General features: G+C 42.9%; 1 protein-coding gene across 4 annotated transcripts in view; it reads right to left on the reverse strand.

The window, feature by feature from the left end:
- MEIS1 (Meis homeobox 1) overlaps window positions 1-3,694 on the reverse strand; it is a 142,717-nt gene extending 139,023 nt beyond the window's left edge. For all 4 annotated transcript variants that reach the window (XM_043917634.1, XM_043917633.1, XM_043917636.1 and 1 more), the window contains exons 1-2: window positions 2,986-3,694; window positions 889-1,115 (exon numbers count right to left, since the gene is read on the reverse strand). In XM_043917634.1, coding sequence (XP_043773569.1) covers window positions 889-1,115; window positions 2,986-2,997 — 239 coding nt within the window. In that variant the 5' untranslated portion in view covers window positions 2,998-3,694. The remainder of the gene's footprint in view (window positions 1-888; window positions 1,116-2,985) is intronic.
- Between the last annotated feature and the right edge of the window lie 18,034 nt (window positions 3,695-21,728).

Consider the following 21,728-nt stretch of genomic DNA (forward strand, 5'->3'; position numbering starts at 1 on the left):
TCGGGGAGGGTGAGTGTTACCTGGTTTTTTTGTCTTTCAAAAGAGGAAATAAATAAAAATAAAAGTGGCTGCAAAGTAAAAAGCAGTCCCCCAATACCTCAGCACACAGTAGGCACAAGTGACTTTCAGAGGGTTTCGGTCTAACCCCAGGGCCCGGGAGAACACGGTGTGAACCGCAGCGGAGCCCTACACCGGCCGAGAGCACCCCGCATCTACTTCTAAATCCTGCAAGTTTCGCCCTTAAACACAAAGTCCTAAAACGGCCAGAAGTTTCTTAAGGTCTGTAACAATTCAGAGTGAGCTCCTCTCCTCGACTGCAGTGGTCAAACTCCATAAATGCAAAGCCTGTTCCCCCTTGCCTGACCTGCAACTGTCCTCCCTTGATTTTATTGTGCGGTGGCAAGGCCAGCATACGGTGGCTGAGTAAACTTAGCAAGTCAGAACAATCAGTGGCTTAAAAGATTTTCCTTTAAACTAAAAGTTTCGTTCCAACACAAAGGCGCCTACGTTTAGAAATCCCCAACACTCTCCCCGAGAAGTCGAGCAAGTGAGGACTCCAACCCGCTGAACTACGGAGCCGGAGTCTGCGGGGGGTGGTGGGAGGACAAGGGACCTTTGGCAACTTTCGCACGGCGACCCTTCCGCGGGCATGGCCTCGGCGGAGCTGGACGCTGGACCGGCGCGGAGCCTGAGCGGAGACGGGGGCGGGCGGGGGGGCGTCTGGGCTGGCCGCCTCCCCCAAATCTCCATGCAAAGAGAATGAAAAGTCACCAAATAATGTACCTCCAAATCCAGAGAGTTCTGACTTTCCTCCTATCGAGGGCAAAGGGAAATGGGGAAAGAAAGCCTCGCCTCGAAACTACTGAACCTGCTGCCCGTTGTACCTACCCATAAATGGCATCTTTATCTCTCTTTAAAGCGTCATTGACCGAGGAACCCATGCTGGGAGCCATGGCGTTGGTGTGGGCTGTGTGCGGATACTGATGCGAGTGCAGAGGAGGCCCGTGGTTCAGGTGGTGGACGGGCTGCATGGACCTGGCTGCATGCGGGTCCCCATACATCGTGGAGGGAATGCCTACTCCATCCATGCCCCCGTAATGGGGCAGATCGTCGTACTGCATGACAAACAGGAGAGAAACAAGGTTCAGAAGGCCAGGCAGGCACATAGGGGAGACGGCAGGGCACGAAGCTTATATGTCAGTCCAGCTGGATCCTTCAACCCCGAATTCGGGGGCCTTGCCTCTCTGAAGTTGAGATTTCTCATTAAAAAAAAAAATTTTTTTTTAAGTAAAAACTCTAGGATTCTTGGTGAGACCTCGGCTAGTTGGAATGGTCTTGCCCTAACTTGTGTCCCTATCAACTAGTCAGAAATTCAGGATCCTTTGGCAAGGAAGGAAGGAAGGAAGGAAGAAAGAAGGAAGAAAGGGAGGCATTCTCCCGGAGGGCGAAAGGTAAATCGTGCATGTCTCTAGAGGAGGAAATTCAAAATCACAATAATAAAACGTGCCAGGACAGTGCAACAAACCTGCCTAGTTTCACAGCCCCTTCCCATCAGGGGGAATTAAAAAAAAAAAAAAAAGTTACGATGAGAACAGCTAAGCCAAGCACGTGAATGCAGACAGGCTTCTCATTTTATTTCCCTGCCAGCGTGGGGTTAGGCAGTCCTGCAAGACACTGCATTTCCTTTGCTCTCCAAGACAAACTTTGCAAAATCATACAAAACTAACTGCCCCCTTTATAAGTGAAACTCAGAGAAGGGTAACTTCTCTTGGACATTAGGGCTGAATTTAGAATTAGCCAATATTCCCCCCGAGTTAAAAGAAAATCTATAGTTGGAGCAGTTATTCTATTTTTTCTACTATTATGAACTTTCCCCCTAAACTAGAAGGCAATGAGGTAAATTGTTAGTCATCAGGTTTAAAGCAAATTTAAAAGTAAATGCACATTCAAACCACCACCCCCCATCTTCGTTCTCTAGAAAAACTACTTTCATATTGTCATTATTTTTGTGTGCAAAATTTAGCTATTGAGGTTTTTCTCATTGCTTCATTTCAGGCAAGTTCTTTTCCCAAGATTTGGAGGCACTGAGAGTGAAATGATTTTCAAAGAGGAATTGCCACTTTCATCTCCTTAAAGCCAGAGGTGTGAAAAGAGTTTGGGAGAACGCTGACATTTGCCTGAACCAAAGGAGTAAAGAAAAAATGTGTCAGCCTAGTAACTTTCTTTTGCAAACAGAGCTTTGAGGGCCAGGGCACAATTTATGCAAGGAAGGCTTTTTGTAGATCCCCTTTCTTTAAAGAAACTACCTCTGTTGGGTTGTCATTGTCTCACTTTACTCTCACTACATTTCCATTCAAATAGGAATATTGGGGAAATTAGTATTGCATTTTTAAAGTGAATAGTTGTGTGCTTAGGATCCAATTAGTGTAGGGCTTTTCTAAGAAAAACTTACAAAATATTACCTTGTATAAACAGTCATGTACATTAAAATTACTTTTAAAAGATGAATGCTTTCCGACCCCCCCAAAAAAACTGTTGTACTATGACAAAGTTATTTGCTTAAAAATGCTAAACCCTTCCAGTGATATTAAAGATGAGCATAATCAATAACATATCAGAAGTTTCTCACTGCTTATTTTTGTTTAAAAATAGCTTTAAATTTCTGCTCCTTGAATGTTCAGGCTATATAACATCAAGTATCCAGCGCTTTTTGTTTTTTAAACAGATGATTGCCCGAGCTTGTATTTTTATTTATATAGTTGCTGGTTAGGAACCTATAGGAAACTTGATTACTTGAATTAACAATTACATGTAACATGCATAAGTCTACAAATGCATTGAATAAATCCTCTTGCTTTAGGCCACGGCTTTAGGAGCCTCATTCAAAAAAAGACAGAGAAAAAAGGAAACTTTTTAACAGTGTCTTTCAGCCACGTTTCAATTTAATCTCACATTTGAGTTCCACAATTGTTTTTTAATACGTACCCTTTGCGCCATCGGCCTCCCTGGCTCCCTTCCTACTTCAACTTCTAATATATCCTCTTTAAGGCCAGTGTGAAAAGAAACAAATACGTAAACTCCCCCGGAAAAAAAAAAAAAGAAAAAGCACGACGAAAAATCCCTTAACGTCTCCAGCAACGTGAGCTACTGGTCCCAGATCTTCGGTCTACGGGACCTGAAGCAAAGCGCCCGAGTCACTGAGCATAAAAGCGCTCCGTTTCCAAGACAGCAGCAGGGGCAAGGAAAAAAAAAAAAAAGCAGATCTTCTCTCCCCAAAAAATCAGTTTAAAAAAAAAAAAAAGAGCGCCCCTCAGACCCAACTACCAAATCTCATGGCTTTCTGCCACTCCGGCTGTCAATCACAGGCGAGGTTGTCAACGTGGTGAATGAATGATCATCCGCTCTGTCTTCTTCTGGTCAGAACACCTCAAATGTTAATATTCAAATGCACAAAGCCCTAGCGTTCGCTTCCCTTGAATCAGTCCTAATTCCTAATCAGTTTCTCTCTTCTCTCGCTCGCTCTCTCTTTCTCTCTCTCTCTCTCTCTCCGTCTTTGCAACTGCTGCACTGGAGGGAGATTAGAGGAGGAGGGTTAAAAAAAATGTCTGTCTGAGTTTGTCTTAAAGGAGCCACGATCGATGCTGCCCGCTTGCAGTCCCCGTGCGTGTGTAAAGTGTGTGTTGCACAGGCGGAGAGGTGGATTCCGACCAGAATGCTAGAACCCGGAAGTAGTGGTGGCCATAACAGGTCGCGTCTTACACAATGCATTGGGCTGCAGCAAGTAGACTCCTCGGCAGGGGTGGGTGCGCGAAGCGAGCTCTGGCCGCACTGGAGAGGCAGAGAGGCGCTCCATTAAATCGCACGCCCAGACACAAACACCCACACACCCAGGGCACACGCGCACAAGCGCGGGCAGAAGCCCCCGGCCGCCGGCTTTATTTTCCATATTCTTTTCTCTCCCTCCCCCTCCAGACTCTCTCCCCAAAGCTGACTCTCTTGAAATAAATCGGGAATAAACGCGGGACAAGCCGCGGCGGGAGTTCTTTTGCCCAGGGATCCGTGGATAGGCTTCCTGACTTTCCTCGAAATTATTGGGGTCTGCCTGTGTTTTTCGGCTCGGAGGGGGGCTGATGCAGAAAGTAGTGGATTCTTAGAACCAAATACTCCACGTAGAAAAGTCAAACCGAGAGCGAAGAGGAAGAGGAGCAGGAGCACGGCTGGGAAAGGGTCTGCTAAGGAGTCCTGAGAACGTGGGGTGGGGATTGCTGGGGCTTTCTGCACATCTAGCTTAAGAGGTTGTTTTTTTTTTTTTTTTTTTTTTTGCTGTCAGAGGTGGACACTTGGCCCGAAAAAGCAAATGCTTGCATTTTCTCACTCTGGGGGTCTGAACCTCCCCGTCTCCTAGTCTCGGAGGCCCCCAGCCCCAGTCCTGGCGTCCTGCGCGAAGTGAGAGAGGAAGGGAGGGAACAATGAGCCGAGAGCCGGGAATGTGCCCCCAGCGCCTGTTTACAAACACGAAGCTATTTATGATCGCCGGAAAGCGAAACCCGACTCGGGCTCGGAGCAGCCCAGACCTCGCGGGTGGAGCCCGGGCCAGGAGCCGCGGGGAATGAAGCTCTTTCTCCGACCGGCTCCGGGAGAGACGGCCGTGCGCCCAGGGCGCGGCGCGGCGCGGCGGGGTCGGCGCGCTCGGCTAGGACTACAGCCGCGCCGCCTTTGTCTTCGAGGCGCCGAGGGGCTCCGGCCTCCACCGTGCTCTTTCCGCGGCGACGCCCCGCGCTCATCTCCCCGGACCTTCTTACACTTAGTCCGCTTTTCAATCCCCAGTCCGGCGCAGGGAAAAAAACTCCCAGTGCCGAAGAAAAAGAAATTCACTTCAGGGGTTGAAATTTCAGACAAAAAGCTGCCCCTACCCACAACTCGGAGGCCCCAACCAGCCACTAGTGTGAACTTTCTCCTTTTAAATACCTATTCTCCAGTTTAAACAAGAAAATTCCTTGTCTTTATTCTCCCACTCTAAGCCTGTCTTTTATTATTATATTTAGTGGTGCCGTTTTCGTTTTTATTTTTCTGCCTGCCCGGCTCTGATCTGCCGAGATGGCTCAGTCGTAGCCGCTCGACCAGCGGGCTGGAAACCTCACATCCCGGAGCAGGGCTCGCAGCTCGCTCGGCTCGGAGCAGGATTTTTTTTTTTTTTTTTTTTTCCTCCCTCGACAGAAACCTCGCAGAAAACTCCCCCTGCGGTCGACTGGAAAATGAGCTCACCCAAATCTCGGTAGGCAGCCGGGAGGAGGGCTCGGCCAATCAGGAGGCGCCCCTGCCAAGGCTGCCGCGCATTGGCTGCGGGGAAAATCAATTATCAAATAATCGATCAGCAGGGAGCTTCGATCTGCCGGGAATGCAAACTGCCAGTCCCGATTCCCGCCCTGATGGTGGCCAAAAGGCTGACTCTCCCAAAGCAGCCGGCCCCTTGCTTGCTTCGCCCCTACCTTCTTCCCACACGGCCAGCTGCGGACCAACCCTCACCCCGAAGCGGGGGAGGTGTAGGTACGGAGAAGAGTTTTGAGAAAGATTAGGGGTTCTCATCCGCAGAGATTGGAAAAGATCAGGAGTTCTAACATGTATGGAAGCCAACTCTTAATGTTCAAACTAAAAGAGAATTCGCATCAGTCCAAGAGACAAAACTCAAGTTTCTGTTTAAGTGGGCTTTGGAGGAGCAGGGGACCCAGGGCGAACATCAGAACATAGATCTGAAATCAGGTTGCACTGAGCGCACGTATCTCCCTAAGCGACGAGTATTGCTTCTTTTAATACTTCTCAAGAGTCAACGCCCCGTTCCCCCCAAGAGTAGAGGTTTGATAAAGTCGAGCATCTTAGCTTTCCCAGCCTCGTCCACATCATCCCCTCCCCAACTCCGAACTCGCCCCAAGTGTGTCCGAAGGACAGACACGTTCACCCAAAGCCTGCGGAATCGTTTTGCCTTGAAAGCGTTCTCTTTTAACTACTCATCCTAGGATCCCTCATCGTTTGCATCTCTCTCTTCCTTTTTCTTCTTTACCACCTCACTCCCCAAGTTTTAAGATCTTTACTTTTCTCCATCGCAAACAACTGTAGAGTTTTCTGGTGCTAACTTCTCGATACATCACGCGTGAGGTTAAGGCAGGGCCGCGTGTCAGAGCGGAGAGGATCCAGGTGAATTACCAGCGCCTTTATGCCACTGCCTGACACCACCACCCCACCCCGCACCTCCTCACTCCCCCACTCCCCAGCCATTCCCCAACGTGAACTTGGAAACAGAATTTCAGGCCAAAATAGAAACTCCCGGTCTCGAGGAAGGCGATTTCTCTGTTTTAATTCTCGGGGAAGCTGCGCTGACTGGGCCAGGAAAGGCAATCCTTTTCAGATTACAGAGAGGAGCAAACTGGGCCGGCCTCCTTCCTGGAACCCCAGCCGGTCTCGGCCAACACCTGGGCGCCTTCCGACGGCTGCTGGCTGGGCTGTGAGCTCTTTTTCTGCAGCAGGCCCGCTGGGCATAAGCGCGAGTGGAGGCAGTGGGGAACGAAGTAGGGGGTGGGGGCGTCAAGCCAAACACTGACACGGGCACAGCTACATTTATGATCCTAAAATGAACTGCGAAGGGAATTGTGTAAGTATAATCTAACCGAGAGAAATTTACTGCGAAATACATTTTGATGACCATAGTCTTTAACAGCCCTAGGGGTTCTCGGGCAAAGACTAAGGCTTGGTGTTACCTCAGGTCTGCGGCCAGGTTTTCAAATGTGAAGAGGCTAGTTTTGATATACATAGTTCTTTGACAATAGAATGTATTTTGTATTGATGCTTTCTGGTAAGTTTCCTCTTTTGTTTTCTAGCTGGGATGGAAAAAGAAGATTCAGGTAAGTCTCTCCTTTTCCAGCACAACCCCAAACCTAAAGTAGTAGAAAGACTATTGTGCTTTTCAACCATGATCTTCAACTTTAAATTACCTACAAACAGATTTTCCTTAAAGAAAGACATACTTTGAATTGGTGGGCTTAAGCTAAACTCATGAGCTTTGAAAAGTGTCTTCTTTCTTCCCTCCCTTCCTTTCCAAGTATAACTGTGAAGCTGATGGTTCTAGGCCTTTATAAGATTAATTTTGAACAATCAAGAGACTAAAACACTTTTACAATGTAATTATAGTAGTACAAATTGTTTGCCCAAACCTCATTCTGGATAAGGATTTTACAATTAGCAAACAGTTATTACAGTTGGGGCTTGCTGAGAGAAACTGCACAGACTATGTCTGGGATTGCAATATAGTAGCCATAAAAAAAAAAAAACTTTAGCAGAGCAGCAATTAATCATCTATTAAAAGGAAAAGGTAAAAGGATAGTTCTAGGTATCTTAGAAAACCAATGCTGATATTTATACCTCTTCTCTGACAGTACCTATCTTTAGCTTATGGCAGATACTTACTTTTTAAGGCAAAAGTACTTTTATTTTGCAAAAACTTGGCCTGGTGAAGAGTTCTGGCATTTGCCCCTCTACCTGGGCCTTCCATACCCATCTTACCCTTCTCATCCCAGAGCATCTTCCCAAAGATAGAGAATGAGGACTCTAAAGGGGCAGTCTGGGGCCTAGGTCTCTATTGCTTAGACCCTCTGGCAAAGAGACTGTTGGTACAGTCCTCCCTAAGAACTTCCCTCTAGTTTTCTATTCTCCTATAAAGAATTCTGCCGATGGAAAGATCTATATACTGAGTTAGGCTTTTGTCCCTGAAGTTCACACTGATGAGTCAGCTCCAAAACCCTCAGAAATTAAAAAGGCACCTCTTAAGGTAAAATGTGTGTGTATTTGCCAGCCCAGAATAAACAAAAGCCTGTTAATCAATCGAGTTTGGCAGCTGTGTTCACAGAATGATAAGGGTTTATCATCTGCCACCTAACTTTAAGATGCCTGTTAAAATGTTGTGATTACTCTTTAGGTTGTCCTGTGGACTGGAGGCTTAGGATTTATTCTTCAAGAACATTTATCCTCTGAATCTCACCTCACATTAGTATTTGCATTTCAAAAAACAGAAATAAGAGGAGGGAATGACAGTTTAAAGGAAATAGATTTCGAATCTAGTAGAGATAATAGAGGAATGTTGGAGATAAGAGTCTGGATGCGGTATAAGAAAGGTACCAAGAAGTCAAAGCTAATGAATGGCTGTGAGAAAAGTGAAATAAACTATTTAGAGGTCTATAAAAGGGAGAAACCTGGTTAGGTGATATGAAAGGGGGTTAAGCGACAGGATTAGGGAAGACGTTAATCAAGTGCCCCAAAGCAATCCTGGCTATAAGAACCCGGAGGTTTGTTTACTGCATTTTGCTTCAGAAAACAAAGAATGTCTGGGTCCAGTTCAGAAGTCAATGAAAGGTCAGCTGAGGCTCTACAGCCATCACAGGGAGAATACCTAACTCACTATACTCTGACTGGATAATGCAAAAGTGAACAAAAAAATTTTGGAGGTGGGGGGGGTGTTTTCCTTACCACTTTTCTATTTCAAATCATTAAAACGCTTTGGTCTCTAGAGGGGGAAAAATCACACTGGTTAACATAATTACTAGCTCTGACATTTTCAGAAGTTATAGAGGTCTTTTATTAATTAAATGGAGGGCTTAATAAAATATTCCTAATAAAATTTATGGTTGTCTTAAAACTTTCTAAACAGTGCTATAAATTCTTAATAAAATTAACTGGGAAATGAGTTATTAGCCCACACTTTACCCTCTCCCCCCACTTCTACATAAGGAGCGTCTGCAGAATGAAAAGAGAAATAGAAGCCTTTTAGTAAAATATAAATATTCGCTACAGTCACACATTGCTCTAGGAGAGGAAAGTTTCAACTAAGTTATTTCTAATGGCTTCATCATCCAATAGTCTCCAAAAGCTATTAAAAAAATTTCTAGAAAATTTCTTCCCCTTTTCTACTACAGATTATATATGCATGTATACATTAGCCCATGTGAAATACAATACTTGATTTTTCTGGTCTAAGTTGTGTGTTAAGTTTAACAAAAAGTATAGATGCACCCTGCAAAATTGCAATATAGAATTTTGAAGGTTCAGGTTGCAAATATTTTCACCTATTAAAAGATAATTAAAAATAAAATGGCTTGTATTTTATCTCAGTTTCATTTCTTTAAAGGTAACTTTTAAACAATAAACTTCTCAATAACATTTCCCTCCAAACTCCTCATTTATAATGGTTGGTGCGTTATCTAAAGCAGCATTTTGGTGAGCAGATATACAAATCTTTTTTTCATATCGCTACATTTCAGAACTTTGCAAAGTTATCTTAAGTTTGAGGATTCTTCTCTGCTTCACAGATACAGCACTGGCTAGCTGGCTGGCAGACTGACTAGTTGAAATGAATAGTACACTCAAACACACTCCAAACCAAACCAAACAGCTTTGGTGGATTGTTCAGCGTTTGAAGGCTTGATCTTTTGTGCCGTCTACTGGACAATGGAAAAACTACAGTCTCTATGATTTAAGAAACTTTTTTCCTTGTCCAGTACTTGGGGGAGGGGATAATTTGATGCTGGTGAGTAATTGGAGACGACCAAAGGACCCAACTGAGACTCACAGGACAGGTTTTGTGGTCTAATCATGTGTTCAAATCCAAGTTTAGGACATTGTTGACTAAGGCACAAAACTAAAACCTACATTTAATACAGCTGTGTATGTGTGTGGGTGCACAGAGTCAGCCTGGGAAGAAAAAGAAAGATAATGGGACAAGCTAGGCATCTCTGAAAAATACATGTATATAGTTGCTTGGCTTTGAGTGTGAATTTGCTTGACAGTCAAAGTTAAATGTATCTGCTGCCTAGGTAATCCAGGGTGTACAAATTAATTTTTAAAATCCAGAACATGACATTGTTCAGTAATTAAGAAAAGTACTTTTAGGGGGGTAGGAATGAAATAGGTAATTAGAAAAATTATAGCGCAGTTCCTTGTTGGCATTATTGTATAAAAATGTGAAACTTCAGTGTTTTCACTTGGAGACCACCTGTGGGAGAAAGTGTGGGTAAAATTCACAGTCAGATGCTTTTGTGTAACAGAGATTGATGTTCTCTTAAACATTGAAAAATATTATATACATTTTGGTTGTGATTCTAAAACTATTTGTGGAGTTCTAGCATTATGGAAGCTTTGTACAAAAAAAAAGAAAAAGAAAAAAACCTCATGAAGCTAACTTTGACCTCTGTTTGATATTGACACAGCTTCTGAATAATGACAGTTATGCTGCTGCTGCTGCTGCTGCTAAGTCGCTTCAGTCGTGTCCGACTCTGTGCGACCCCACAGACGGCAGCCCACCAGGCTCCTCCATCCCTGGGATTCTCCAGGCAAGGATACTGGAGTGGGTTGCCATGACAGTTATAGAGAACTGATAAAGTCCAGCACCAATAAAATATGGAGAAGTCAAGCTGATTTTGGTGGAAGAAGCATAGACTTGGGTACCAGGCTCTTGAAACTGTTCATCTGCTTTTCTGAAGTTAAACTTCTTTATTGCATTAAGAAAGAAAAAGCTTAGTAATACATGACTGGTTATTAGGGTGCCCTTTAATAAAAATCCAATAGTGAAAAGGAGCAGATTTAGGATATTTTATTGATGCATAAATATGTTTCAATGATCTACTTCAAATATACATTTTGATGTGGCACTATGTCAGAATGACTTTAAAATATTATGTTAAATATAGATATGCCAGAGAACCTGGGCTGACATTGACTATTTAAAGCAGTGAGACTGCTTGCATTCCAGTGTAAAAGAACAGGATGGTTTCAGTTGGTCTACAGAGATGGTGGTGATTGGGGGTGAGGATGGGAGATGTCGGTGGTGATGGCTGTGGTGGGTGTCGTTTCATCTTTAGCATAATCAATTGGATTGTGAAAGTTTATTTTATAAGATGCCATTTGGTTCCAATAGTTCAGATTAAAACAACAATAAGGACCCTACTAACAATAACTGGAAAACATAGACAGTTCTTACAGGAACCAATCACAGGTCTTCATGCGTTTGATAAATTCTAAACTAGTAGTGGAAGTACTGAGTGCTGGCGACCGACTCCAGTCGCTAAACGCGAACATTTTACCTTTGAAGCAACAGGAGGAGCCAGAATGGTCATGACTAGATTCCATGCTGGAGCGCATAAAGGCACGTATTTTATGAAAACCTTCAGGCAAAAATCGTACTGATTATTCAAAAATAAATATTTTAACATTTCATTGAGTTATCCAATGAGTAAGAAAACTAGCGAAGGCTTCCTGCAGTTCAGAAAGAATTCTGGTATCGTAAAAAACTCAGAGAAGCCAAGAACTAGAAGGAACTGAAGGACGCCCGCTGAGTAGTTATTCACTTGTTAATATTCGAAAACGTACTTTTCCGTGCTCTTATTTTTAAAATGGCAAAAATAAATATCTTTCCTTGTCTTTAAAAAATAAAATAACGTCAGACTCTGGCTATGCTTGCTAAAAAATCATTATCCTTTTTCTAGGTGATGTATGCAAGAAAGGGCCAATCTGAACACATAACTTGAGAGAGAAGTCGACGTATAAGCTGCAAAGAAACCGGTTCACAGCCAAGCCCACAGCCCTGAGAGGTTCCCCCTCTTCCGAGAGCTCATCCAGGATAACTTCATTTACTGGCAGATCGGCGGCCACTTCCGGGACTCTTTACTGAGTGGGTCCTTCCACCGCTGAGCCTTCTGCGGGGCTGTCGGGTCGCCTGTGCGTGGCGGGGAGCCAGATCCCTCGGCGCCCGCAGCGTAGCCGGGTCCCCGCGAGCCGAGCCACCCGGACCCCTGGGCCTGCCTGCATCCCCGGGAGCGCAGACTCTCCAGGGCGGGTGGGGGGCCCGGCAGGATACGCTGCCCGCGTCGGGGGCCCCCAATGTGCTCACCCTGGGTTGGGTACGGGGCGGTGGGGCTGGGGGCCTGTTCCCCGGGGGCCCCGAACCATCTGGAAAGAGCTACAGGTGAAAAGATCCCCTCTCCGGCCAGTGCATCCTCGTCCCCCATTCTAGACCGCGATCCGGTCTCGTTGGGGTTCGTCCCAGCCTGTGCCGGAGGGGGGTGGGTGGGGTCAGGCGTGCGCTGCCTGGGTAGCGGCCCTGGAACCGGAGCGCAAGGATCCGCGGACCCGGGCGCGGCGACTCGGAATACCGGGATCTGCTCGCCGGTTCTTGGGGCTGAGCACCCGAGGGCGCCTCTCGCCCCACCTGGATTCGGGGACTCGGGCTCACCCCGCCGCCCCTCGCCAATTAGCCTAATTCTGGAAGCTTCTTGCCTCGGTTCCTGGACGGCTCCTCCCAGAGGCGCCGTGAGCCCTAGGGTGCCATCGGTCTGCCGCTTCTTCCTCTGAGGCCGAGTGGACTCTGCGAAGCAGTTTGGGTGGGGGAGCCCTCCCGGACTTCGGAGCCTCCGGGGACCCGCCCCTCCCCACCTCCGGGGCCCCCTGCGCCCCTGGCGGCCCTCTCGGAGGCGGGCTGGAACAAACGCGCGTTTGTGGGCCAGGTTATTATTTCAGGTGCGCTAATGGGATGAGCGGCCGCTGGAGAACCGCGTGCGGATGGATGCGGTTCCTTCTCCGGGTTCCAGCCGCTCCTGCCGGGCGGAAGAAGGGAGTCACCACGGGCGCGCCTGCCTCTCGCGGCCGCACCGCCCGCTCCTCGCGCGGCGCTCACACCTCGGAGGGAGGCGGCTGACCCCCGTCCGGGGAGCGAGGGGAGGAGGGTGCTGCGAGGAAGAGGGAGGTGGAAGGAAAGTGGGGAGAAACACAGTGACGGCGACAGAAACACAAAGAGGGAAAGAGAGACTGCGGCAGAAACAGAGAAAACAGAATCTAGGAAAGCATCTGAGATGGAAGCGAATCCAGTCCTGTCGGCCCCCAAGACACAGTAAAACAGCCTCCCACACTGGCCTCGCGGAGGATAGAGAAATGCGCTCCTATTCCGCAGTGCTTTCCGCTTCCAAGGGAGCCTTATCATAGACTTTTACATAATTGTATATTGACTTATCTAAATAGTTCCGCAAAGCTATTTATGCTTCCACTTGTTCAATCGCAAACAATTCCCTTGGGGAAAAGAGAAAGAGTGTGTGTGTGTGTGTGTGTGTGTGTGTGTGTGTGTGTGTGTGTGTGTGTGTGTGTGTGTGTGTGTGTGTGTGTGTGTGTGTGTGTGTGTCTCGGAGTAAGCATTAAGGCGAGAGGCGAACAGTAGGGCCCTCTTACAAAATGTCCCCCAGGCCATCTCAGAAATGACCATCCTGTCATGGGAAGCGTGAGCCACCATCCCAAACAGGGTAAAAGGGATCATCGGTCTGCATTGGGCCTATTTTTTCACTGTCCTTTGCTCACCAAAAAGGATCAGAGACTAAGTCAAGACATTTCGTTTCATTTGCCCATTTCACAGATGAGCAAGCTGAGAGCAGGAGAGGTTCGGTGACCTATCCAATGTCTTCTCTCTTTTCTGCAAGTGTCAGTCTTCTCTGGATATATGTATATGTATTTCCCAACACTTAAAATCACAGCTATAGAAGAAGACTTTCTGTCTTTTCTTTCCTAAGATCACTGGAGGGTTCCTGTATCTCCTGTGAAGTTGATGGTGAAGTGTGGGTGAGCGTGGGGCTGGGGGCTGGCTCTGTCCTCCTTCCCTGCCCCAACCCTGAGTCCATCACCAGCCACTTTCAGAGAGCAGCAGCCTGGGATCTTGCTGCCCTGTGGAGGTTCGCTCCAGGGAACTGAGAGAAAAAAAAAAAAAAGAAAAACCAGGAGAGCTTGTATATGGTGGTGATGATGCTGGGTCTCATAGGCTCAGCTTTTCTCCAGCCAGCCCCAAACCCCCAAACAAACAAACAACCAAACAACTCCTTCCCTTTGCTTTGACCTCTTGTGACTGAGTGACCCTAATAAGAAAATTGAGGCAGGTCACCCAGGGCAGGAGTGGGGACATTCAAGGCCTTATTTACCCCAGGATTAAAAGCAACATCCCATCTAACTCACTCTGTCTCTCCTCAGCAACTTGCCTTTTAAGGATGTGAGAAGGAGCTTCTTGGAGTCTAAACAGACATCCTAACTCATGGAGATGTTTAGGTTACAAGTTTACAAAAACAGCACTTTACCCATGCTTTCCTGAACCCCCACTACAACCAAGATCCAGGCAATCAAACCCTTTACAAAGACATCCTGTATCATTTATGGGCAAGATATATTATTGAGTAGTCACTTCTAATTCTTAAATATTTTTATTTTTAGTTTCAAATTTGACTCCTAAAACAAATCAATTATTTATCACTCTCTTCTCCCCATTCTTTGATTACTTTTAGCCTTTCATTAAAAAAATTTTTGTAACCTTGAATTTTGCCTTGATTTGAGTGTTTGGTAACAAAAATCCTGCTTGTAGGCTTGTTATCTGCAGCCGTCTGCATTTATTTTGTGAAAACACCGTGAAGTCTACTGTGTTGTTGTTTTTAACTTACTATTAAGAAAAAAATAGCCTAACGCTCTTTGAAGTTAGACCTTAGTTCTGTCCTAGCCTAACTTTCATGATAAGCATTTTCTTAGGCACTTGTTGATTCACATATCTTTGAGTTAAAAATCTTTTGAGGAATCCAGACCTTTGTGATATACTGCACTATAAGCTGTTTTATTCTCAACTAATTAGTGATTGTAGGCTGAAACAAAGAATGACTTTGGAAATTGGTTTTATTAGAAAAATCTCTTTGCACTTACACATATTCCCAACCAGGATTCTGGGCAGTGACTGTGGGGTTGAGTGACAGAGCTGAGACTTACGATGCACATGTGTGCTCAGTCACATCCAATTCTTTGCAACCCCGTGAACTGTAGCCCACCAAACTTCTCTGTCCATGGAATTTTCCAGGCAAGAATACTGGAGTGGGTTGCCATTTCTTTCTCCAGGTGATCTTCCCAACCCAAGGACTGAACCCGCATCTCCTGTATCTCCTGCATTGGCAGGTGGATTCTTTACCACTGTGCCACATGGAAACTTATGACACGGGTTCAAACTGTAACTCAGGGTACCTTGTTTTCCAATGCAGGGGGTTCCATTCTGAGTCAGGGAGCTAAGACCCCATATGCCTTGTGGTCAAAAGAAATAAACAGAAGCAATACTGTAACAACTTCAATAAAGACTTTAAGAATGATCTACATCAAAATATCTTTAAAAAACTCAAAACCAAATTGTAACTCAGTCACTAATGGACTGCTTGCATTTGAAGAAGGTGATCACCTGCAAAATGATTTCATAAAAATGACAATAATTTCTCATAAAAATCTTCAAAACACTGAAGTCTGAAATTCTGAGCATTGTATTGTCTTGTTCTTTAAGTCTACTTTTGATTCTTAAATTTTAATGATTCTGTGTTATAAAATTAGACAGAAAATGTGTAACTTCATAATGATCAAAAAGTTTAGCATTAAGACATCACAATATTGCCTATTTCACAGTAAATTTTTTGAAGTTGATTTCTTGGCATTGAATTGGAGGAAGTTATCCTAAAGCAATGATTCCATGCCTTGACTTCAACCATTTATATACAACCATAGGGGTTGTGACCTGCATCAATGCATTCTGAATTACTGTTTGCTTGTTCTTAAAAAGAAATTGTCTCACCTAAAATAAAACACATAAATATATTTTAAAATGAAACTTTTGTATCATAGGATTCTTTTGTATTTTTCCTTTTTTTGTACAATAAATCCAATAATAAATTTCAAACAATTTGCCTGAGTACATGTTTCTAAATCATCTTTACTGCACTTTGGGAAACAATGACCAAAGGTCATCTTCAATATGTTCAATGTGCTATGTTCTAAACAGGGTTTTCTTAGTGTATCAGCATGACCAAGTACTGTTTAATAACTGTCACACACAACACTGAACATAAAGAAGAGGCAGTTGGCAGAGAAAGAAGTGAACACTAATGATTTGGAAAAAAGTAAACACATTTCAGGAAGAAATCACTAATGTTTTATAATTCAGCTCTGGTATTTCAAGTGGGATTGTATCTTATAAGCCTGTAATTGCTAACTTGCTGATATTGGTGAACTATGTGAAGCCTCCATTTTACATGAAAGCATTTTGAAATATAATCACTTCAATTTTAGATGTTTGTAAGGCCCAAATTTTAGATAATAATGTGCAATTTTTGAAAAACATACTAGCTTTTGGAAAAATGACAATAAATTCTCATAAAAACCTTCAAAACACTGCAACCTGAAATCCTGTGCTTTATATTCCAGGGCACGAAAACATAAATGCCTCTACTTTGGACTTACTGTTTTTCAATTTATTCATTCTCTACTCCCCCCTCTTTTGAGATCCTCCCTACAGGGAAATCAAGTGTCAGAAGAATTCCTTAATACCTTCAGGCATTGTAAACTCCAGATATTACTCTCAAAGTTTGAAAATGACAAGTTAGGTCTTTGTTGAAGGCTATACTTGAAAGAACTAAGGTAAACAGAAAGATGTCAAAAGCATTGGATTATTTCTTGCTGCCATTCGATTTTGTCTGGACATTCTTTAATGTGGTTTAGAGGTTAAAACACTTCATTCTTTCTCCATTGGCCAGGCAACTTCTGGAGACACTTTCTCTAGTTCCCTGATTTCACTTTTCTGTGCAGCCCTGTAAAGTGAATTTGTGTGTTGGGTGGGAGCAGTGTGTGCTCAGTCGAGTCTGACTCTTTCTAATTCCAAGGACTCTAGCCTGCCAGGCTCCTCCTTCCATGGAATTTTCCAAGCCAGAATACTGGAGTGGGCTGCCATTTCCTACTCCAGGCAAATTTGTAGGGCAAGTGGTAATTTGTTCATAGATCTCGTTTCTTTATGCCTAATAGTGGTCGCATATCTTAGCAAATCAAGTGCCGTTTGCTGGAAGCCTTTATTCTGCTTTGTTTTTTTCTAAACATGGAATTAAGTTGAAATAATAATTTATTGAAACAACATAAACACCTGACCATCCTAACAACTAAGGAAAATCAAAACCAAAAAGCTTTTGCTTAGCACAACCAGAATGCTTAAGAACTTAAAAACCACAAAGTTGGAAATGGATAGTTATGGCTCTTTTAAAAACTGTCATTTTACCGTGATTCTAAATCAGTAGCCCAGCGAGATGAGGAGTGTGGCTGAGCTTCAGATGCTCTGGAAACCCCTGCTTTGAAGGTCAAACAGCCATATTTAAGTCCCCAGTGATACTGTGCTGCCAACAATATTTGGCGACATGGGACCAACCACACCCTGACCGGATAAGAACCAAATGCTCACAGCCGGTTAGTTCCTAACTTGTGATTTTTTACCTGGCAGCTACCAATTTTTCTTTCTCTTTGAGCATTTAACTCTCTTTAGTTTTGGGTTTTTGCATTTCTTTTTTAAAAAAAAAACACCTTTTATTTTATATTGGAGTATAGCCGATTTTAACAATGCTGTGATAGTTTCAGGGGGTATTTTTGCCTTTCTAAGATTGAAGCCAGCACCTCCTTTTTATCCTAAGCTAATTTAGACTGAAAAGTATTACTTATTTTCGGATACTCTTAAATTCAATGTTTAGAGCTTATTTGTTTGAGACACTCAACCAATGAGCCTTCCTCAATGCTTGTAGCCTTTTATCCCAGGAAGGAATAGTTTGAACTTGTTTCAAAATTCTCTTCTTTTTCTTTGCTTTTCATTTCCCTATGAGTCTGTAATTTAGTTCTGCTGACACAGTCGGTTAACCCCATACTGAGGAGCTGATTAAAAACACTTTCTAAAAATGTCTACTACTATTGCTGGTATTAATCAGCAAATTTTTTTTCTTTTGCCTATCGCTTTTTTTTAATCAAAATCTTTCCACCCCAATAATTCTAAATGGGCACAATTTAAAAGCTTCAAACCCTAGTCTTTTTAGGATGGGCTAGTTCTCACTGCATAATCTCTAATGTACCTGCTACTTGAGAATGATTCCGGAGAACAGTAAGTGGTCTTAGAGATTCTGTCACACCTTGTTTGTGCCAGAACAAATGTTAGCACTAATCAGGTTTGTTCTCATCCCTGTGTTTAGGGGACCTTTCAATGGTACAACAGATTCCTCTCTTGAGGAATACTTTCTTGAAAAATCTGAGTAATTGTCGTGGATATTCTAAACTGCTCAGGTTTGTTTTACACACTCAGTTAACTGAGTTACTTTATATGTTCAATTAACTCAGATACCAAGGCCACCCTCACTGTCCTACCCTTGTTCTTTTGGAAACTTTCAAGAAGGCTTGAGGTCCAAAAACAGGTTCAGTGTTTTTCTGCTTTTCTCATTGTCAATGACATTTTTGAGGATAGTGATAAAAAGGCAAGTCTGTTGCCAATTTCATAAATCGGTCTTTCCTCTCTGTTCTGTTGTCAGGTTGCCCTTCTCACTAATGTCACCATATGTCACTGCTTGTCCCAGTCAATATGAGGTTGATTGAGAAGTGTTTGAATAACTTTTTGGTCCTGTTGCCTGTAATTGGTGAAGCTTTGCTGACTTTTTTGGTTTTATACTGTTCTGTTTACAACAATATGATTTGGGTGACGTTAATTATCTGCCTTAATCAGGTCTTTGATGTTCGGGAATAAAATTAAGAGTTTAATTTTTGTCCCTAATCTAAAAAAAACATTTGATGATTTGCAAAGCATGCCCTGTCTCCATGCCTAAAACCTTTCTTTATTCCCCCAAACCCTGAGAGGACCTGTTATTATCATTTCTGTTTCACAGATAAAGTTTAAAGTCACACAACTGTTTAGGATCAAACGCTGTGTACTGAGTTATGGTATCAATGGAAAAAAATCTCTGTAGCTGCATCCTTTTATTAAGCTAAATATTTGGTAGGAAGAGCATGAGAAAAAAAATTAGAAAACTTTTCCTTCTGGTTGAATTTTTTAGTTCTTTTCTCTTTCTCTCTTATTATCGACTATAAATTAGAAATATTTAAACTTTTGGAACCCATCTCCAGAAAGTTTCACTATTTCTAGTATCCAGACATTTTGAATTAATGAAATATGCTCAGTGTAAAATGTTTGCTCCTCCGATTTCAAAGTTATTTTTTTTTGCACAGGAATATATACTTTTGAAAGATCACCCTCAAAATTATATAGAGAACAAAAGATTATTATGTAGATTTATCATAACCTTTCATTCTGTAAATAGAATATCAGTTTTGTTCTTATATTTGGTATGCCTTTTCGCATTTAAAAACTACTACATAGACATAAATCCATTTATGACATATTATGGCATAGTTTTCAAGGAGATAGCAATTCAAACTTCCCATTTAAAAAGAGAGAAGAGAACTGCTTTCAGGAAATATTAGTTAATCGGCAGGAGTCCTTTTCAGAGCACAGTTACCATGGGATTGAGAAGTATTTGCTAATTATAACAGTGCACTAATTATCTGCTTTTACATCTCATCTTTCTGTCTTTCTGTCTAAATTCACTTCTAATTACATGGTACCCTTTTTGCATATGACATATCTAAAAGTATTGCTTTTATCAGATATGAATTCTTTTACTTGGAAATATTAAAGACATCGTTTCACTTCCAAAATATTTTCTCCTAGACTACAGTGAAATCTTTTGATTATGGGAAGAATAATCTGTCATGCTGTGGGGAGGGAGGGACCAAGGTTTAAATATTAGACATTTTGTGTCTTCCAAAAGAGAATAGCAAGGCTGATCAGCCTTGTCATGGTTTCTATTTTTTAAATATGGTTAAGCACATATAGTCACATTACCCACTCATCATCACCATCATTGTCATCATATTTTTTATTACTTTTCAGAATTTCAAATGTTGAAATTGATGGAAAGATATTTAAAACATAGTATAATAAAAGAAATATCACTGGGTCATCAGAACCTTTTTTCATGGGATTAATTGGTCATCTGAATTGCAGAGGTACGCTCAAAACAAAAGCAACAATAACAACAACAAATGTGATTTCAGTTCCTGTGTTCTGATTCCTCTGGGGCTTGTTGAGCATATAGAAAGAGGGATTCACTTTCTGCATAAGGAGAGTCTTACTCATCTCCCCCATAACAGGAATTTCACGGGGGCTGGGGAGTGGAGTGGGGAACTTATAAATTGAGAATCTCCATCTTTAGAGATCTATAGGCCTTCTGCCCTAACACAGACTCCTGTGACAGCCGTTAGTCTGACTCATTTGTGGGTATACACTTTCTCTAACCCCACCCCTGATCATCCTTTTTTGATTATGAACTTTAATGCACACATATTCATTTCAATGTTTATTTTTTTTTAAGAAAGCCTAAAGAATAATTTATAAGCTTTTAAAGAAACATTTGATGGAGTATTGCAGCTCCTTGCAAATACAAATAAAATCTGCTCTGCAGTATATTAAAGGACATACAGATATGTGGATCAAGCAGTTTTAGAGCTCAGGCTCCAGGTAGGGTTGAAGGAGGCGGAGGGCTGTTCAGAGTACAAGGCATAGCATTTACTGAAGGCTTCCTCTATTCCAGGCACTGGGATAGGTGCTTCTGTACACAGTCTTTCATTTTGGTAACATCCAAGGCTACTGAAAACCAGTTGTTATAGCAGTCGAATCAGAACTTGGGAGTCTGATACATCTTTTATGTTGAGTTACACTGAGCTGAAAACTTGCATCTTTTGCTATCAGTTTCACTTTTATGCTTGGACCCAAAATCACTTACATACATTCAACTTGAGATGCTCAATTGCCCAGCAAGCTAAGGAAGCAGTAAGGGCCTTGGGAGCCATGTGTGGGCATTCCTTGCAATGAGAGACATTTCTGCAATGGAAGAAGCTCTCTTCATTGTTTGAACAGAGACCTTTTTTCCATCCTTCCCATCCCCCTTGGGCTTAAGGCTCCTCGTCTGGAAATCAGGATGCTTTGACTCTATTTTTGATATTCCTCCCAGCCCCAGTGATTTGTGAATTTTGCATTTGATTCTGCTGATGCCACATGTTTACAGCTGAAAGGGGGAGGGCAAAATAATTATAAACAGAACTTGCCTAGTCAAAATTCAGGGGCTCAAGAGAAATGATTTAAGTATTTTCCGACTCTGACAATCAGAAATACATTCCTTCATGGAAATTATAAGATACACTGAAAACAAAAGCCCTGTCTTTTGTTTCTTCCTTTTACCATTTAAGTTATAACATGTTATAGAAGTGAAATCTTCCCAAAGGCTGGAACAGTAGTCCTAGGATCAAGCCACTGCAGACTGGGATTATTCCTTGACTATCTGCTGTGTGCTTTGGCAAAGGAAACCATCCCTCTCTGGGCTCTGTAAAATAATGTTAATTCTGTCTCCTTAAAAATGGTGTTCTGATGTTTAATCAATGTTCATAAATCTCTTCAAGATCTTCCCATGATAATATGACATAAAGTACAAAGTATTATTCTTGGAATGGGGTAATTCTATCCAATTACATCTCCTCTGAGCTATCACCTGTGTAGGAAACATTGTTATTACTTTGCAAATTACTCTGTACTTAGGCTTTCTCATATTCCCTAATCATGAGCAAAAGTCCCATTAGAAGTCTTAGAATATTCAATATTTGCAACATTGACTTTGATGGGACATTACAGTGACGAACAAGCTGGACTAGTGGTATTCTAAGGGCAGGTCAGAAGGATCTAAATCTCTCTGAGGATGCGGCTTATGCAATGCCATTTGCCATTCTTATAGCAG

Source organism: Cervus elaphus, chromosome 11 (assembly GCF_910594005.1).
Source record: "Cervus elaphus chromosome 11, mCerEla1.1, whole genome shotgun sequence".
Lineage (NCBI taxonomy): Eukaryota > Metazoa > Chordata > Mammalia > Artiodactyla > Cervidae > Cervus > Cervus elaphus.